At 44.6% G+C, this 18,468-nt stretch overlaps 1 protein-coding gene across 7 annotated transcripts in view; it reads right to left on the bottom strand.

Annotated features, from left to right (window-relative positions):
- TTI1 (TELO2 interacting protein 1) overlaps nucleotides 1-18,468 on the bottom strand; it is a 94,665-nt gene that overhangs the window by 66,112 nt on the left and 10,085 nt on the right. For 6 of the 7 annotated variants that reach the window (XM_047852068.1, XM_047852067.1, XM_047852071.1 and 3 more), the window contains 3 exons: nucleotides 8,621-10,960; nucleotides 4,256-4,465; nucleotides 1,155-1,303 (listed from right to left, as the gene is read on the bottom strand). In XM_047852068.1, the coding sequence (XP_047708024.1) occupies nucleotides 1,155-1,303; nucleotides 4,256-4,465; nucleotides 8,621-10,922 (2,661 nt within the window). In that variant the 5' untranslated portion in view covers nucleotides 10,923-10,960. Of the gene's footprint in view, nucleotides 1-1,154; nucleotides 1,304-4,255; nucleotides 4,466-8,620; nucleotides 10,961-13,407; nucleotides 13,432-18,468 lie in introns of those variants that run through there. The other variant, XM_047852069.1, reaches the window with a different exon arrangement.

The following is an 18,468-nucleotide window of genomic DNA, read 5'->3' as shown; positions in this document are numbered from 1 at the left end:
GAAGACAGGAATGCTGGCTTCATATCCTTCTAGACACCCTCTGCCTGACCTGTAGCGGTCCTCAATAAACATTAAGTGAATGAGTGTGTGTGTGAAGCTGTTTCATATTTATACTCAACAACTCAGTGAGGTAGGTACCATCACATCCATTTTACAGAAGAAATGGAGGCTTAAAATGGTGAATTAACTTTTTCAAGGTTGCACAGGCAGAGCCGGGATGTGAACTCAAGTATGGAGGTCTGATTCCAACGCTGATGATTTCAATAACTATGGTGTGGCTATAGCTGCTACAAAGCCTCTATGAAAGGGAAGACACTTTGCTAATGCATCACCCAGACATCTACAATAAAGCCTTGCATACAGTAGGCACTCAAAGAGTACCTGCTGAATGGAATAAGAGATGAGTGCTAAGAAGTGTCTCTGGAAAACTAAACAAATGTGAGATAATCCTGGATCGGGGTTTCCTAGCCCATCACTCCAAGAAGGGCAATGCGCTCTCATCACTAACAGGAACTCACTGAAGCAGCTGTGTTTCTCAGGCCTGCCTGGGAATGGGGAAGGGACGGGCCAGGCTGCGTTGTCTTACCTTGGCTGTGTGATCTTCTTCCAGGTGATTCTGAAAGCCCTGTCCCCACCCCCACACACCCCACCATCCTGTTCCACTACTGCACAATTTAAGTCCTTGCTTAAGGGACTTAAGGGACAGGGATGCTGCTCAGGAAACTGCCAGCAAACGAGGATACAAGACTAAGAAGTGTGAAATGGAAACAGAAACAGATAGAGGCCAGAGTCATGTTTGGAAGAATGACCACCCCCAAGGATTAAAACCTGCATCCCGCATTAAGTCGCTTCAGAAAATGATATCCCTTCCAAAGCGTATGATTTCCTTTCCCTTGGAGACTCAATGAATGTCCAACGGCACTTTGCGGTTTTTAATTCCAGAAAGGGGACTTGGCTCCCTTTTGACATCTGAGCCGATACAGAAGGACGTGAGGCTGCCATCCCACAGATAAATTCTTCCTGAGGTCTTCTCTTGGCCACCACACATGGACCAGGAGATAAGGGCGGCTGCTTGCTCATCCGTGCAGTCACTGCCAACCGGACCAAACCTGAGTCCTGCTGCCACAAACGCACGGAAAGGGCTGCACACTGACCTTCAATCGGATTTTCAGATGTTTATCTGACAACAAATGGATGCAGCGTTCCATCACATCTGCGGCTATTTGGACCTGCACTGGCAATGGTGGCTCTACATCAGGACCGGTGTCACGCTCGTCCCCTTTGGGAGGGTCTGACTGCTCCTCTGGAAAGAAAGCATAACCGGAGACAGTGTTTTATGAGGGATGCCCACTTTGACTTGCTCTCCCAACCTCAGGCATGGGAACAGCATTCACAAGGGAAAACGTCTAGGAAACGACCCTAAGGAAACCATGTAAAATTTGGGTCAAGCTACGAGTCAAGATATTCACCACAGAATTAACTATAATTGCTAAAAACTGGGGGGAAAACCCCCCCATGGCCGCTCAAGGAGGTTACATCCGTACAACGACATATCACGAGGGCCCCCCAATTTGTGTTTGCCAAGGGCTTTCACAACCAGGGAATATGTTTTTGAAAGAATATTGTGTTAAAAAGAGAAAAGCAGCATATAAAATTGCATACACAGTGGGAGCATTATTATATAAATTTTTGCATGGCAGGAGGTACAATGAAATACTAAGAGAGATGGGGTCATGAGATCATACAGCATTTCAAATTTTCTCCAAAAAATTTTTTTCCAAATTTTTTTGCTCTTTTCTAAATTTCCATTAATAAATATTTAAGATAAAAACATAAGAGGGCAACATTCTAATTTGGAGCTCTGATGCTGGACAGCTCCCGGGCTGGCCTTGCTCCGTCCTTTACTCTTTCTTTCCTCTTGGTTCATTCTTTGACTAAAGGACTCGTGTGTCTTCCACCAGCCTGTAAGACCTTTTAATGGCCAAGATCAGACCTTACTGATGCTGCACGAGAGATAATAGCAGGGCAGCTTAATGTAATACACGGGGAGGGGGTCTGGTCAAAGGAGGTCAGTTCAAGTCCTGCCTACACACCTATTAGCAACCCTCTCATCCTGCATTACTTCATCTGGAAAAAAGGTACAAAGGATGCACAGCTCATTTGCGTGTTGAGAGAGTTAAATAAGATGAATGTCACCAGCTATTATTCTTTCATTGCCTAGAGTGCTGTGTCGCATGTGATAGGCGTAAGTTTGTAAATTAAAACGACAACAAAGACGTGGGAGTTGCATGAAACCCAGGCCAAAATCCCTATCCGGAAAATTTTTCCTCTATCTACTTACAGCCCCCAGCTCCCCCTGCCCAAGCCCCCATTACTAGTTGTGCTCATTTCCACTGAGCTGAACGTCGTTCCCTTCACTCTTTTGCATTTCAGTTTTTTCTGCTGGAAAAACAGAATCTTATAGTACAGGCCGCACTATCTCTACCAGATGCTGCAAAGATAAATGAAAAGGCATCTGTAGAGTGCTTGGATTTCTTGGAGAAAGGGACCTCAGGTACGCGAGGTGCTTTCATTGCGGTTAAAACAAAAAACACATGTCAAACCAACATCACGCCAGACATTCTTTATAATGCCAAGTGTTTGGTGTGTACTTGATGAATGATAATTATAAGAATGATAAGGCTGTGCTTTTCTTCCCAGAGGAGGATTTGTTGTTTGAAATTCACCTACTGCAGAATGTTATTTGAGGGATGTGGATTTTTCCGTTACTGGGAGAAAGGTTGATTCATTCAGTCTGCTCCTAGCCAACATCAACTAGAACCAGAAGATCCTAATCATGAGAGAATGGATTCACGGACAATGCTAGAATTTCCAGCAAGAGTGGCAAATCCGGATTACGAAGGATCATGATGCCTCTCCTTCTTCTGGGTTTCTGGGTTTGGGTATGGGGTGCAGGTCGGGAGAACAAAGACTGGCTTCAGAAAGAAGACCAAGAAGAAAAGGCCTGATAATAGACTTCAGATTGGGAAACTGTCCTCAGGGAAGGCAATGACTCAATTCTGCATAAATCACTATCTGGGGGCCTGTGATGCTTCTCTGCTATTTAGAAGGAACTTGCTGTAGTTAGTTGCATTGAACTACGATTTCCTGTTATCCTGGAAGTACTGGCTTCAGTTCACCAGAGTCTCAGAGTAGAGATCACCAAAAAAGAAAAAGAAATCTGCTCAATTCCAACCTAACAAACTAATTTGGGACTCAGTTCGATTTAGGATGGTTCTGAGACCACCAAGCTCATTATGACTTGGCATTTTATATTTGCAGAGGAGATTCTAACAATTTATTAATCCTTCCGTGACCTGAAGCTCCAGATTGAGCTTGTGAATAAAACAACAGGCCACAGCTTCAACTAGCCTGAACTCTCTTCTCCTTTTTCGTATAAATAGGTAAGAAAAACACTGAACTCTCCTCCCACTAATAAGTAAATAGATAAAGCATATGAACAGACAATGGGCAGAAGAAAAAAATTGTTAGGAAAAAAGCATATAGGAAGATGTTCAACCTTACCTGTAATCAAAGAAATGCCAAACAAAATAGTAAGAAACATTTTTCACCTCTTAATTTAGCAAGAAGTGAAACGAGTAATGGCCAATGTTGGCAAGGTTGTGGTACAACCAGTGTTAATCCTGCACCACTGAACGGAAGGTATAAATTGACACAACCTTTCTGGAAGGCAATTTGGCAAGCATAAAATAATGTTCATATCCTTGACCCAGAAATCCCACTTCTGGGATTTATAAAGAAATATGCAAAAAAAGGGAAAAGGTCACGTGCACAGAACCAACCACTGCAGCGCTGTTTATCATAGAGAAAAGCTGGAAGCAACCCGAACTGGCCACAGGGGAATGGATACTTAGTAGCAGCTATTAAAACATTAATTATGAAAACTCTATAGCAACGTGGAGAGTTGCTGATTATATAACTAAGTGCAAAAAGGGTAGAATGCATTGAAACTGTGGCCACAGCCATATAAAAATAGGTTTGCAACAAAAAGGAATGGGATAAGACTGCACAAAAAAAAAAAAAAAAAAAAAAAAGAGGATGCTTATGTTTAGCATGGTGAGGTTGATCCAGGATCTAGAGGTTTGGTAGACTTTTCTGACTACCAAACTTTCTATAATGATATTTCTTTCTTATAATAATCTGCTTCAAAAAGAAAAAAAAAAAAAAAACCGGCTAAGTCAAAATAAATAGTTACCTTCTTCATTATCAAAATCTGAGACATTTCCATCCGCCACATCCTTTTCTCTGAGGTAGCTCAGCAAAAATTGTTCAATGTCTTCTGCTGTGGTGGTATTCTCGAGTCCTTTCTCAGGAGTTGCTGGTCTCTGGCTCAAATGACTTCCCTCCTCCCCTGCACTTTGCTCTTGGAGTTGCCCAAGATCACCTGTGTCTGGGAACCACTGGGCTGTAAGCAAAGTGTTACAACAATCATCATAGTCAGGGACAACAGGCATCGGTACTCCATAAGCAGAATAAACTCTTTGCCATGGCCTGTGTGGCCCCACATGATCTAGTCCCTCTGTCTCTCCAACCTCATCTTCCAGCCACTCCCAGTTGCCTGTTAACTGGGCACCTTCCCATTCCTCCAATGTGGCAGGTATTTTCCTGCCCTAGAATGTTTTGCAGATGCTGTTCTCGCTGTCTGGAATACTTTCTCCCCTATGTCACATCTGGCTAATTCCAACTCACCTTTCACATCTCAATACACATAGGGCTTGCCCAGCAAAGCCATCCCTTGACTTCCCAATCCAATTTAGGTCCCTCACAGGCTCCTATATAGCACCATCTTCTTTCCTTTCACATCAGCTCATCATGATTTGCAATTACATTTATCTTGAGTTACTGTTGAGGGTCTGAATCTCCCACTAGATTCCAGGCTCCATGGAGCGCCACTGGAATCCAATATGCCCAGCATGGAGTAGGTGCTCAAAATATACACTGGATGAAAAAACATGCTAGACTGGAGAATACATGCAAGTGACAAAATTCTGAGTACAAGATGCACTGCTCAGTAGCAGAAGACAGGCTCTACAGGGACTTAGAAAGGACACAGCCCCTCACATCTGTATTTCTGATATAAAAGGCTGGCATTTTCTCCCCAAAGCTTTCCCTTCTTCAGTGATGCTCCAATACTTCTGATGTGCCACCACAGAATAAGCCTTAAACATCAACTGAGCCAGTGGTTTTCAAACTGGAGCCCTAGGGCTCTGCAGAAATGTCCTGGGGCCACAACAGGGAGGGCCCCAAAAGACAGCATGCTAAAGGGGGTGCACTCCGGACTTCTAACCCCTCTCTAACCGAGCAGCTCTGATTTCAACTATTCTTGTATCCTGGGGTTCCCCTAGGGCTTCATTTCAAAAAAGGCTCTAACAGTTAAAGAAACAAGAAAACCCCAGTGTGAATTTTCACCCTCTTTTTACAGACAGCAGGAAAAATGCCTCCGATAACCTTTAGCACCTGCTAATTTCCTTTCCATCAAGGAGCATGTGCACAGAGTAGGAGCAAAAACACAGGGAAGATGGCAGGGCCAGGCTAGTGGGAGTGGCAGAGAGATAACGCTGGGTAAGAACCTTCAATCCAGGATCTAGAGATCCCCATATGTAGGGATCAACCATGCCATTTCTTCAATGCCCCATCCCCAGATGCGTCAGGCCCTAGTATCCTCTAAGGGATCGAATTCCCAACAAGTTAAAACCAGGACCCAGCATTTACGATACTCAGAGTGGACATGCTTCGAAGATTATTTCTACATTCGGCTAGTGCCAGACATTAAAGTCTTGGCTCACAAATGGCTTTTAAACATACGAAAAGAAGCTCAACCTCCCTCTTAACGTAAATTAAACTATAATAAGGTGCTATTTTTCTCCTATCGGATAAGCAAGGATTAGCAAAAAGCTCCGGAATATAGTGTGGATGAAGGCGTGGCAAAATTAGCACTCTCCTGCATTGCTGATAGGGGTTTAAATTGGGGCAACCTCTTCGGAGAGCAGGTTGAAACTTTCCATCCAAAACATAAATGTGGGGCGCCTGGCTGGCTCAGTCAGTGGAGTGTGTGACTCTTGACCTCAGGGTTGTGAGTTCGAGCCCACGTTGGGTATACAGATTACTTAAAAAACAACAACAACAACAACAACAACCAGATTAAATGTACTGCCCTCGAAGTCAGTTCTCCTAAGGAATTAACCCTCCTGATATACTTTCATTTCCTAAAACGTGTGCGGGGTTCTTTGCAGACCTTTTGGAGGTTCTGTGAGACCACACTTCCACTCCCACCGACTTCAGGTCAGGTCATGATCTCACGGTTCGTGAGTTCGAGCCCCACACCGGGGTGTTGCTCAACAGCACATAGGGGCACTGACGGCACACAGCCCAGCCCGCCTTTGGATCCTCTGTCTCCCTCTCTCTCTCTGCTCCTCCCCACCTTCTCTCTCTCAAAAATAAACATTAAAAAAAAAAAAAAAAGTGCTACACAGGGTTTCTCCTTTAGAGATGACCAACAAAGATATCAGCAATCCAAGGGAATTCAGTTTTCAAGGCCCACACTGAGATATCTCCTGAGAGGATATATTTAATAGGCCTTTCCTCAATATACTTTTAAAATCTCAAATGGACACACAGTATAGTTCCCTGAAGTACTAAAGGTGGAAGTCTGTGCTACATTCGGACTGCGGAAGCAAGTCACAGTCTCAAATGTGTAAGCAGTCAGCCACCCTGCCACGAGGGCAGGGGCCCGGCTCTTCCCAGTCAACACTGACGTCCCGGCGACTAGTCCAGTACACAGACTTACGAGTGGTTGCAAAATAAAATCCAAACTCCTTCCCTTGGTCTACAAGGCTGTGCAGGGTTTACCCTTGCCCACCCTCCCAGCTTTGTCTTGCGTCACTCTCTCCACAGCGGCCTCTCTTCCAGTCTCTGAGGGCCTCCAGCCCTTTCTTCCCTCCAGATCTTTGCACCAGTTCCCTTTGCCTGAATGTTCTTAAAAACCATAAAAAGGATACGACAGCGCTGTATGTACTGAGGGACCCTTCTCAGCCTTCGGGTCTCAGCTTTAGTGTTGCTTTCTTAGAGAAGCCCTCCCTGACTGCTCTACTTAAAGTTACCTGGCCCTGTCGCTCCCTTGCAGCAAGTTATCTATTTTCCTCCCAGTGCTCATTAGAATCCAAAGGGAACTTGTTCAATGATTTACTTGTTTCTCATTTCTTTTGCAGTAGCAAGAAAATTCCATGAGTTTATCTGTCTCGTTCACGGCTATATCCTGGTTACTTAGCAGTGTCTGACATACGGCAGGCACTCTTCACTGAATGAATGAACAAAAGGACATTTAGACGGCATGTGAATGTTCGTGAATGAATGAATGAATCAACAGTGGAAATGGCATCAGGTACAGGGCAGACGGCTGTCTCTGTTCCAGTCGCCTGCCTTGCTGTGACAAACTTTCTTACATGGCTTTGGCTTTCTCGGCTGACAAAATGAGGCCAGTGACATTCCCACCTACTTTGGAGGCTACTCGTACTGAAATAAATACTAGAGATAGGGTCTTCGGATAAAAGGGACTCATGTATATAACTCACTATGTTTTTTTCGTTTGAAGACGGACTATCTAGTTGAGAGGTTCTTTTTCTTGTAGTCCAAAACTTCGCCATTTTAATGGTTACTAATACCTGCCATAGACACCCAACAGGACCAAAAGAAAGGAGAGAAACTCAAACCACCTCATACAATTAAAAGGTTAAAAGAAAGTTTCTAGACCTCTACTATGGTAGTCACTAGCTACATGTGGCTATTTAAATTAAAAGAAAGAATTCATACCTCCGCTACACTAGCCACATGTTGCCTAGTGGCTACTGTAATAGAACATATACAAACTGTTTCCATCATCACAGAAAGTTCCACTGGACAGTAATATTCTAGCTGATCTGTGGACTGAGTAATTCCTGCTATTCCTATTCCCCACTAGCACAGATACCACTAACTCCAAGTATTGTCAGAAGCAGTTTGGTATATTGAAAAGAACAAAACTGTCATAAATCCTAACTTTACTCCTTATTTCCTGTGTGACCCTGGCTAAATAGGATCTCACTGAGCCTTAGTTCTTCTTTTCTGTAAAATAAAAATGATGTTTACATTTAGTCTACAGGGTTTATGTCTGTTGCACAGAGCAGGAACTCAATATATGGTAGAGATTATTAGAAGTATATAAAAAAAGTGGGGCGCCTGGATGGCTCAGTTGGTTAAGCGGCTGACTTGGGCCTAGGTCATGATGTCATAGTTTGTGGGTTTGAGCCCCGCATGGGGCTCTGTGCTGACAGCTCAGAGCCCGGAGCCTGCTTCAGATTCTGTGTCTCCCCCTCTCTCTGCCCCTCCCCTGCTCACACTATGTCTCTCAAAAATAAACATTAAAAAAAAAAAAAAAAAAAGGGCAGTGGACGGCTCTCATAACATGTGGGACTGGGCCGACAACTATTCAAATTATGTCCTCCATTACATAACCACACATGGACAAAAAACAAGGATACTAGTCCTTCCCCCAAATCAGCATTAAAAAGGGTTCTGAATGTACCTAATGCTGCCAGCAGGGCATGCAGGACGCTGACAAAGGAAGTAGCTCTCTTATCATAAAACTGGTCCAAAGTGGCCAAGACATCCTGAACCACATCTGCCACCAAAGGGAGCAGGCTAGCATCTGAGTTCCACAGCATGACTTCCAAGACCTTTGGGGTATGGGGGTGCAGAGACAGATGACGCAGATTTAAAGAGATTCCATTCACCAAATAGTCCGAATTTTGATTGATCAGGTGCCGCAGAGAGTCGTAGCCACAAGCACGGCAAATGTCCATCATGGCACTGGTAGCTGCCTGACTAATGAGCAGGGTTTGGTCTCCAGCCTTCTCCAGCACTGGATAGAGGGCTGACATCAAGAGCAAACGAAAGTCTTTTCCTAGGGCACACGCAAAGCGCCCAATCCCTTCCAACTGGATGCATATTTGCCAGATGTTGCCGTTCATGGAGCAAATAGTGGCATTTGGCTTTGAGAAGGCTGGAAAAGATGGAACTTGGCAGGTGTGTGCACCAGATGTGATGGCCCGGAGGCCTGACTGCTTCACTGTTAGCTCCTCTCCCGCTTCTTCAGATTCGATACAAGTGATCAAATACCAGTTTTCTTGGCTTGTGTATTCTTCAAGTATAGATGTCACGATCTCTCTCAGTTCGTCTGGGCTTGTTTTAATATGTTTTTCATGAAGATTCTCCACCTCCAGCCCAGCAGCCCCCGCAACCAGTTCATTCAGGATCATGGCAGCTTGCTTCCGGTAAACCACAGATTCGTGGTACAGCTCCATAAAGTGATCTACGAGCAAATAGAGGTCCCCGTAAAAGCCGAGGAGCCGACACACCTGCTGCAAGAGCAGGAAGAGCCTCTCGTCGGTGAAGAAGCGGAAGTACCTCTTCTGCATCTGACTCCACGGCTGTGCAGCCGCGGTCTCCGGAGAAGCACTCAGCTGATCGGAATTCCAGCGCCGCGCTTCAACGATTTTGATGTCAGTCACGTCTAATTCTAGAACCTGGACAAGCGCTTTGGAAAGGCGCTGAAGATGGGCCGCGGAGTTGAGGACGAAGTTCACTTTGGGGCCCAAGAGTTTCAGATAACCGAGTAACACGGAGAGCGTCGAGAATTTGCCCTGATCGTCCTGGGAGTTCATTAGGCGGGGAAGAGATGTGGCAAGGGAGTGCAGGTTCTCTGACAGGATGTCGGCGAAGTCTCTGTTGCCTACCACTACTTTCTGGTCCGCAAAATGTCTCAGCACTCTATTGCACTGGGCTTGGACTTCAGCACTCTCGTCATTCACTAGACCCACCAAAGCCTTCAGAAGGGGTCCAGCCGATCCGACCAGTGATTGGCTGCACTTCAGAAGAAGGGCTTCGACGAGTTCTATCAGTGCCAGCCTCACCTTCCAGTGTGGGTGAACTGAAACACACTCGATTATCTTTTTAATAAGGAGAGTCAATTTGTCGCTGGTATTTTTTACCCACTTGGCTTCCCTGTGAACCACCAGCTCTGCTACTCTGTGCTCCACTGCAGGCTTCGGTTGAACCTGTGGGATTCTTTCGAGCTGTTCGTCAGCCATAATGAAACTCACTGTCTCGTAAAAGAGCTTTAGAGAAGACGCGACAATGCCGTGCCCCTGTTTGAAGTCTCCTGTGATGACCCTGGTCAGTGCCATTGAGATGCCAGGTAAAAAACAGGCAAACAAGTCCCCCAGCTGCTTTTGCTCCAGCTCATCCAAGGACCTCGGATGGTCTTGACAATCGCACTGAAAGAGTAAAACCTGCAAACATTTTAAGGCAGCAATTTTAATCTGCTTTGATTTCTCCCGTTCTGCTAGGTCCAACAGTAAAGATACGGCAAATCCTAAACGAGGCAGAATGGAGGGCTCGTAAAAAGCCGGAATGATGTCCCCATAAGCCGAGTGCATTAATGTGCTGAGGCCCCGGATCACCGCCAATTTCAACTCCTCGGACACAGCTGCGGGTTTTTGGGAGCCGGGCGAATACAGACAAGCAGAGAGTTCCGAAAAGAGCTCCCGGAGAAGTTCTTGTTCCTTCACACATGTTGAAGAGAGGACAAACGTGAGGCACTCCACCACGCTCTGGACCAAGCGCTCTCTTTTGGGAGCCGGGGTCTTCAGGGTGAATCGCAAAGGGAAGAGGACATACTGCTGGAGCTCCTGAAGGGCAGAGTCACTCACGGCTCGCAACTGTGCCTGCAGACGCTCCACGTTCTCCACCGTCTGTGTCTTTGTGAGCTGAACACAGACCGGACGTAAAACACCAAAGGCCTCCTCAGGAGTGTCAAAAACTGCCATTGCGCAGCGGCCTTCTCACTGAGGACGCATCCTGCAGGCTGGAGGAAGAAAACCCTCAGTAAAGGTCAAGCTCAAAGCAAATACAAAGAGAACCTGCATTCGGTCAATCAACAGACATTTCGTGGGGGCCTACGTGCCAGGAGCTGCACAAGGCATGAGGGGGGCGAGGGAACTGAAGAGAGACGGCCGCTCTTCTTAGGGGGCCCCGGTCCAGTGAGGGAAGCAGACGGACGGCTACCACGCAGTCAGAGAGTTAGGACAGGCCCGTGCTCACGATCCTGACTGTGGAAGCCCTGAACGTCCGAACCCTGGGGAAGCCAGGGTGGGTTTCACAGGAGGAAGATGCTTGAGCCAGACCTGAGGGAGGAATAAATAAGACTGTGGGCTGTTTTAAGGAGTTTGGATCTTAACCTGTGGTAGTAATGGAGAGCCACGGAAGGTTTTATCTTTTTTTAAGTTGAGGTAGGACACTTACAGAGTAAAATGCACTAGTCTTAACGTACAGCTCAGTGGATTTTTGTGTATGTAGAGATCTATGTAACCACTATCCAAAACAAGATAGAGAATATTTCCAACACCCTAGAAGGCTCCCTCAAGGCCTTTTATAGTCAATTCCTATTTCCCCTGCCCAGTGGTAACCTCTATTCTGACTCCTATCCCCACGGATTAATTTTGTCTGTTCTTGTCATAGAGAGGTTTTAAGCCGAAGTTGATATGATCAACTTTATGCACTGAGAAGATGCTCCGGCAGCCAGTGATATAGGAGAAGAGTCAGAGCTGGGTGAGACCAAGGGCAGAACAAAACGGAAGGCAGTAGCCAAAGAAATGGGAAAACCAGGAGCACACGCTATTACAGAAATCACGGGTGAAGAGAGCCCAACAGGATGGAAAGATGGAGGGCAGGCAGGCAGGCAGTGAAAGGAGATAGGTCTATAGGTGGCTGAAGGAAGTGAACAACTTAATACCAGAAAATCTCTTTTCTCTGTAAGAAGAAATTCAAAGTCATGGGCTGGCAGTGAACAAGAAGTGAGGTAAACAGAGGGCTTGAGAAGAGAAATAAAAGTCTCAAATATTCCCTCTGGGGAAGCAGAGCATGCTGGGAAGACATAAAAGTGTGGCCCAAGGGTACTGAGGACTGAGCTGAAGCTGGAGACCATAAATGTGTACAACTGCAAAATGTTGGCACTGGAAGGAGGCTTAGAGATTGTCTAGTTTGGTGGGGTCTGTCAGTCTGTCTCTCACAATCTCTCCCTCTCTTTTGGCTCAACTTGCTGGGGGCTTCTGGAGACATGATGCCTCTCCCTGTCCCCAATCCAATCAACCCTCCTGAGCCCCACTGACTACAAGGCTAGCAGGCAATTGGAGCCTGGTGAGTGTGTGAGCAAGACCTACTCAGCCCAGAGAGAGCAAGCCAGGGCCAGATTTTCCTCCTGGGTCAGGAGAGGGCTCAGGGCAACAATCAGGCTCTAAAACCCTAGAAAGAGTCTGGTCCACAGAGTTCCATGGTCTTCCGCAAGAAAGGGCAAAGCCGGTCTCTGTGAGGCTCACTGGGGGAGATATCTCCTGGTGGCTGTGACCCCCCGAGAAGCTAAGGAAGGGAGGAAGCTCAAATGTTCCCTATCTCAGGTCACTGATGCCAGAAGGCTCAGCCTGGGACTGCTGACACCCCACTGGCACCGGCCCACACGCTGATGACCCAGAGGCTGCTGGGCCATCCCCTCTGGTACTGTAGTTGGAACAGAAGGAAAGGAAGATAACCACTTAATGGGACCCAGGAGTCAAGAGGCAGGAAAAGCTGGCACAGCACTCTTTGAGGTGGTAAGTCTTAGATTAACAGAAGGGGTTCTGTTAATTTGAAAAATAATAAAAGCAATAAAAAGCTTGATCACAAGGTGAATGACATCCCTTAGAATTTTTAGTACATGACTTGCCACACCAAACAAGCTCAGTTGGTGGAATTTTTTAAAAAAAGAAGATGGTTAATGACTGATATTCCATCAGTGGCCTGGAAGATGAAGTAGAGCTACTCTAAAACTCAGAGCAGAAGGACAAAGAGATGGAACTCGTGAGACTGGGAGAACGGACCTGGGAGAACCAGTGTGTAAATGGCTGGGAATTCTGGAAGGAGACAAAGGACCAGATGGAGGAGCTGAAACAAATAAATAACGGAAGCATTTTCCTGAGTTGCAGAAAGATTTATCTGGAGAGTGAAAAGACAGAAGGATACACACCTAGTAACACTCTGGTAAAATTCCTGTACACTAAAAGAAAAATCATGTATGCTTTCAGGAAGAGACAACAAACAACTCAGAAGACTTGCTTTGGCTTTCTCATTTGCCACAAGGGACACTAGAAGACAATGGAATAGTATCTGCTGACTGCAAATTAAGGACTGTGGCCCCCAAACCCTATATACCGCCAAGATAGTCACCTGTCAGACTGCAAGAACAAAAGCAAGGATTCAGAGAGGGCATTACCCACATACCCTCCCAAGGAAGATCCAGTACTTGAGAAAGGGCTCCATCAAACAACAGGAAACAGAGACCTAAAATGGGAAGATGAATGAAAAAGGAAACACTGTTTGTTGGTAACTTTTTTTTTAGTGTGGAAAGCTTTCTTCACATACAATGTTTAAGTGGAAGCCCAGCATACAAGGTAGATAAAATCAGAGGGTCTGGCTGAAGCTGGAGTAAAGGTGATGGGCTGGGGCTCTGCATCTCTCTTATTCGTCTCAGGAGTTTCAAGAAAATAACCCGGGGCCCGCAGAATTATGTTCTCAGATTATATGACACAAACTGCAATGGAGCTAACGAAGTGGGAACGCGCAATATATCCCAAACTAAACTTCTCTGCCCACTCTTCTGTGCTTCCTTTGTGATTTATAGCCCTCACCTTGAGCTAGAAACCTTAGTCTTTCTTCCACCTCCCTCTTAATTCCACCATTCTCTTCAATTTCATCTATTCTACCCCTTCAATATCTTTCCAATCTGTTGGTGACGATAACCATCTATTTAATGCGGGACTGACTGTTTCCTCGCTGGCCCCTGGCCTCACGTGCTTGCCCTTCCTGGATCCACATTTCACCCTGACATGTAAGTAATCTTTCCACAACAAAAATCCGATCACTCTTGTCTGCTTAAAATTCTTCAACTGCTCTCCCTAGCCTGCCTAATCACCATGGCACACGTGGCCCTTTGCCATCAGGCTCCCACCTATCTTAGCAACCTCATCTCTCAGGGCTTCACCCCTTCCACGTGAAACTGCAGCCATGTAAAATGACAAAACTTGCTATTCCCGAACAGGTGGCGCTATTTCACATTCTCCTCCTCGTTCCTACTTCACGGTCACTGCTGTGCATACCGCCACTATGGTGTTTAGTACGCTGTATTATCGTGTATGCATACGTCTGTCTTCACAACTTTATTTATTTTTTAAAAATATTTATTTTTGAGGGGCGCCTGGGTGGCGCAGTCGGTTAAGTGTCCGACTTCAGCCAGGTCACGATCTCGTGGTCCATGAGTTCGAGCCCCGCTTCGGGCTCTGGGCTGATGGCTCGGAGCCTGGAGCCTGTTTCCGATTCTGTGTCTCCCTCTCTCTCTGCCCCTCCCCCGTTCATGCTCTGTCTCTCTCTGTCCCCAAAAAAATAAATAAACGTTGAAAAAAAAATTAAAAAAAAAATTTATTTTGGAGACAGACAGAGCAGAAGCAGGGGAGGGGCTGAGGCAGGCTCCAGGCTTGGAGCTGTCAGCACAGAGCCTGATGTGGGGCTTGAACCCACAGACCACGAGATCATGACCTAAGCCGAAGTCAGATGCTTAACCACTGAGCCACCCAGGTGCCCCTGTCATTGCAACTTTACACTGGGCAATCATATATCTCAAACCTAGAAGGGCATCTGGCACATGACAAGCACTCAAAAACATTGTGCCCGTTCTGCTTTGAAGTTGGATGTGGTAAGGTATGGCAGGCCAAACTTCTGCTGACAACTAGAAAAAACCAGATAAACTACAAAAATACTTTTTTTTTTTTAAAATTTTTTTTTTCAACGTTTATTTATTTTGGGGACAGAGAGAGACAGAGCATGAATGGGGGAGGGGCAGAGAGAGAGAGGGAGACACAGAATCGGAAACAGGCTCCAGGCTCTGAGCCATCAGCCCAGAGCCCGACGCGGGGCTCGAACTCACGGACCGCGAGATCGTGACCTGGCTGAAGTCGGACGCTTAACCGACTGCGCCACCCAGGAGCCCCCAAAAATACTTTTCAAAGCGTAACTAGTCATGGATACAACAAGGACTAGATGGATGAATACTCTAGCGAGGGATGAATGTTCAGTGAGCCAATAGTCAATAGCTGTTTCTTTTGTTTTTTATTTTTTACCCTTGCTGCATTTGTTGACCCTGAACATGAGCTCAGGATTACAGTGTGGCCCAGGCCGAGGGCTGTCACTGAGGAAAGAGAAACCACAATGCATTTAATGTGGTTCATGTGGGGTTGAGGGGGCAAAACTGCAGTTTTCAGAGATCTCAAAATACATGGCTTCTGAGAGAAGGCTGCTGCTGGGGGACAATTGGCTGAGAAATGTCCAAACACGTGGAAGAGATCAACCCACAGGTTCAAGAAGCTCAATAAATCCAGGTTGGCAGTACAAAGAAAAACACAGACAGACACATCATGGTCAAACTGCTGTAAACCAAAAATAAAGAAGAAAATCTTAAAACTAATGGAGCAGTAAGACGGGCACACACTTCTTTTTTCTTTTTTAATTTTTTAAAATGTTTTATTTAGTTTTGAGAGAGAGAGAGAGAGACAGAGTGTGAGCGAGGGAGGGGCAGAGAGAGAGGGAGACACAGAATCAGAAGCAGGCTCCAGGCTCTGAGCTGTTAGCACAGAGCCGGACGTGGGGCTCGAACTCACAAACTGCGAGAACATGACCTGAGCTGAAGTAGGACGCTTAACCGACTGAACCACCCAGACGCCCTGATAGATCCTTCTTAACAGAAATGATGAAATCCAGAAGACAACAGAATGACATCTTTAAAGTGCCGAGAGAAAGTAACTACCAATCTTGCATTTTATACCCTATGAAACCATCTTTCAAAACTGAAGGTAAAATAAAGCTGTGTTTAGATAAAAACCAAGTAAAAACATGGCTATCAGGTCTGCACTAACGGAAAAAATGAAGGGAGAAAATGAATCTAGAGAGAAGCATGGGTATGTAGGAGGCAATTAAGAACAATGGAACACACCAATATAAAATAATACTAACTGTACAAAACAATATTTACGTTTTTTGCAGTGTAAGTATATATATATATATATATATATATATACATATATATATATATATATACACATATATATATATATATATATATATAAAACCAAAATGCACAATAATGCACAAAAGCTACAAAGGAGGGGATGTAAAAAGAGTTATGTGCATTAAGAGTCTAGAGTATCAGGACGTGATAAAATAATTTATATCAGACTGTAACATATCAAGAATGCATGTTGAAATCTGTAGGGTAAAGCACCAAAAGAACTGTAAAAGAATACATACTTAATATGTTCAGACAGTGGTAAAAGTAGAATAAATACTTTTGATGTACACCCCCCCCAAAAAGGTAAAAAATGAAAAAAGAGAAGCAAAACCAGTGGGTCAAACACAAAACAATAAGAGGGTAGACAGAAGCCTAACTGAAACAATGATTATATTAAATCCGACTTTCTCAACAGTAGCACCATTGACATTTTGGGTTTGATAATTATTTGTGAGTCGAAAGCTGTCCTATGCATTGTAAGATATTTACTAGTATCTTTGGCCTCTGTCCCCCAGATGTCAGTAGCATCACTCCAGGTGTGACAGCAAAAAATGTCCTCAGAAACTGCCAAATGTCCCATGGAGGGTAAAAATGGCTCTTGGATGAGAACCACCAGTTTAGAGTCATCATAATCCCAATCAAAATGCCAAAAGGACTTTTGTAGAAAGCAACAATAATGCTCTAAAATTGATGGCACAGACAATCTTGAAGAGGAGAAGTTACACTGGCAAGTTGTGGTTTCTTACGCTATTTGATTTTAAGGTTTACTGTAAAGGTATAATAATTAAAGTCAGTGTGTTATTAGCATAAAGAATGACAAACAGACTAACAGAACAGAATAGCCCCCTCGTGTACAACAGATCTGCATACTGGACAAGGGCAATGCTGAAATGACCCGGTGGAAAGAACAGTCTTTTTAATGGAAGGTGCTGTGTCATTTGCCTATCCATATGAAAAAATATGTATGTCTTGATTCCATCAGACACTGGATTCAAATGTGAAATGTAAAGAAACTGTAAGAAAACAGAGAAGAGCATCTTTGTGATCTTGGGGTAGGCAAAGATTTCTTAAACAGGATACAGAAAAGGGCTAACCATAAAAAAAAAATTGATAGACTGGATTACATTAAACAACTTCTGTTCATCAAAAGACATCATTAAGAGAATGAAAAGACCAGGGCGCCTGGGTGGCTCAGTTGGTTGAGCGTCAGACTTCGGGTCAGGTCATGTTCTCACGGTTTGTGGTTTTGAGCCCTGCATCAGGGTCTGGGCTGACAGCTTGGAGCCTGGAGCCTGCTTCAGATTCTGTGTCTCTCTCTCTGCCCCTCCTCTGCTCACACTGTGTGTGTGTGTGTGTGTGTGTGTGTGTGTGTGTGTCTCAAGAATAAATAAACATTAAAAAAAAAAAAAGAGAGAGAGAGAAAGTGAAAAGACAACCCATAGAGTGAGGAGATATTTGCTATATATCTGACAAAACACTCATGTTGATAATATAAGATTTTTCATAAATCATTAAGAAAAAGACAACCCAGAAGAAACATGGAAAAGGACTTGAATAGATGTATCAAAAAAGAGGATGTCCAAATGGCTAATCAACATATGAAAAGACACTCAACATCATTAGTCAGGAAAATACAATTTAAAACGTCACTGAACTATTACATACCTACCAGAAGGGCTAAGGTGAAAGAAAAAAAAACCAAAAAAAAAAAAAAAAAAAAAAAAAAAAAGAAAAGAAAAAGAGAAAGAGAAAGAGAAAGGAAAAGGAAAAGAAAAAGAAAACACTAGGTGTTGGCGAGGAAATGAAGCAACTAGAACTCTCATTCAGTACTGGTAGGAGCACAACTACTTTGCAAAACTCTTTGGCAGCATCATTCTATAGGTGAACATGCGTATGCTCTATGATCTAGTAATTTCACTCTTTGCTAAACACCCAACAGAAATGCGTACACAAACATACCAAAAGATGCATTCTGGATTATACTATCCACAATTGCCCTGAACAGAAAGCGCTCAAATGCCCTTCTCTAGTAGAATGGGTAGATTTCGGTATATTCTGTTAATGGAGTACTCTACAGATAAAGATTTATCACAATTGGAGATCTTCAAAAGAATGGGTTATAGACTCAGAAAGAGATAAACCAGCTTTCTGTAAGGAAGAGAGTATACCAAATTGCTACTTTGACACGACTATAAAAGGCAATCATATACCTTTATGGGAGGGCC

Source organism: Prionailurus viverrinus, chromosome A3, assembly GCF_022837055.1.
Source record: "Prionailurus viverrinus isolate Anna chromosome A3, UM_Priviv_1.0, whole genome shotgun sequence".
NCBI lineage: Eukaryota > Metazoa > Chordata > Mammalia > Carnivora > Felidae > Prionailurus > Prionailurus viverrinus.
The sequence above is the reverse complement of the archived record's forward strand: the minus strand, read 5'-3'. Positions and strand labels throughout refer to the sequence as shown.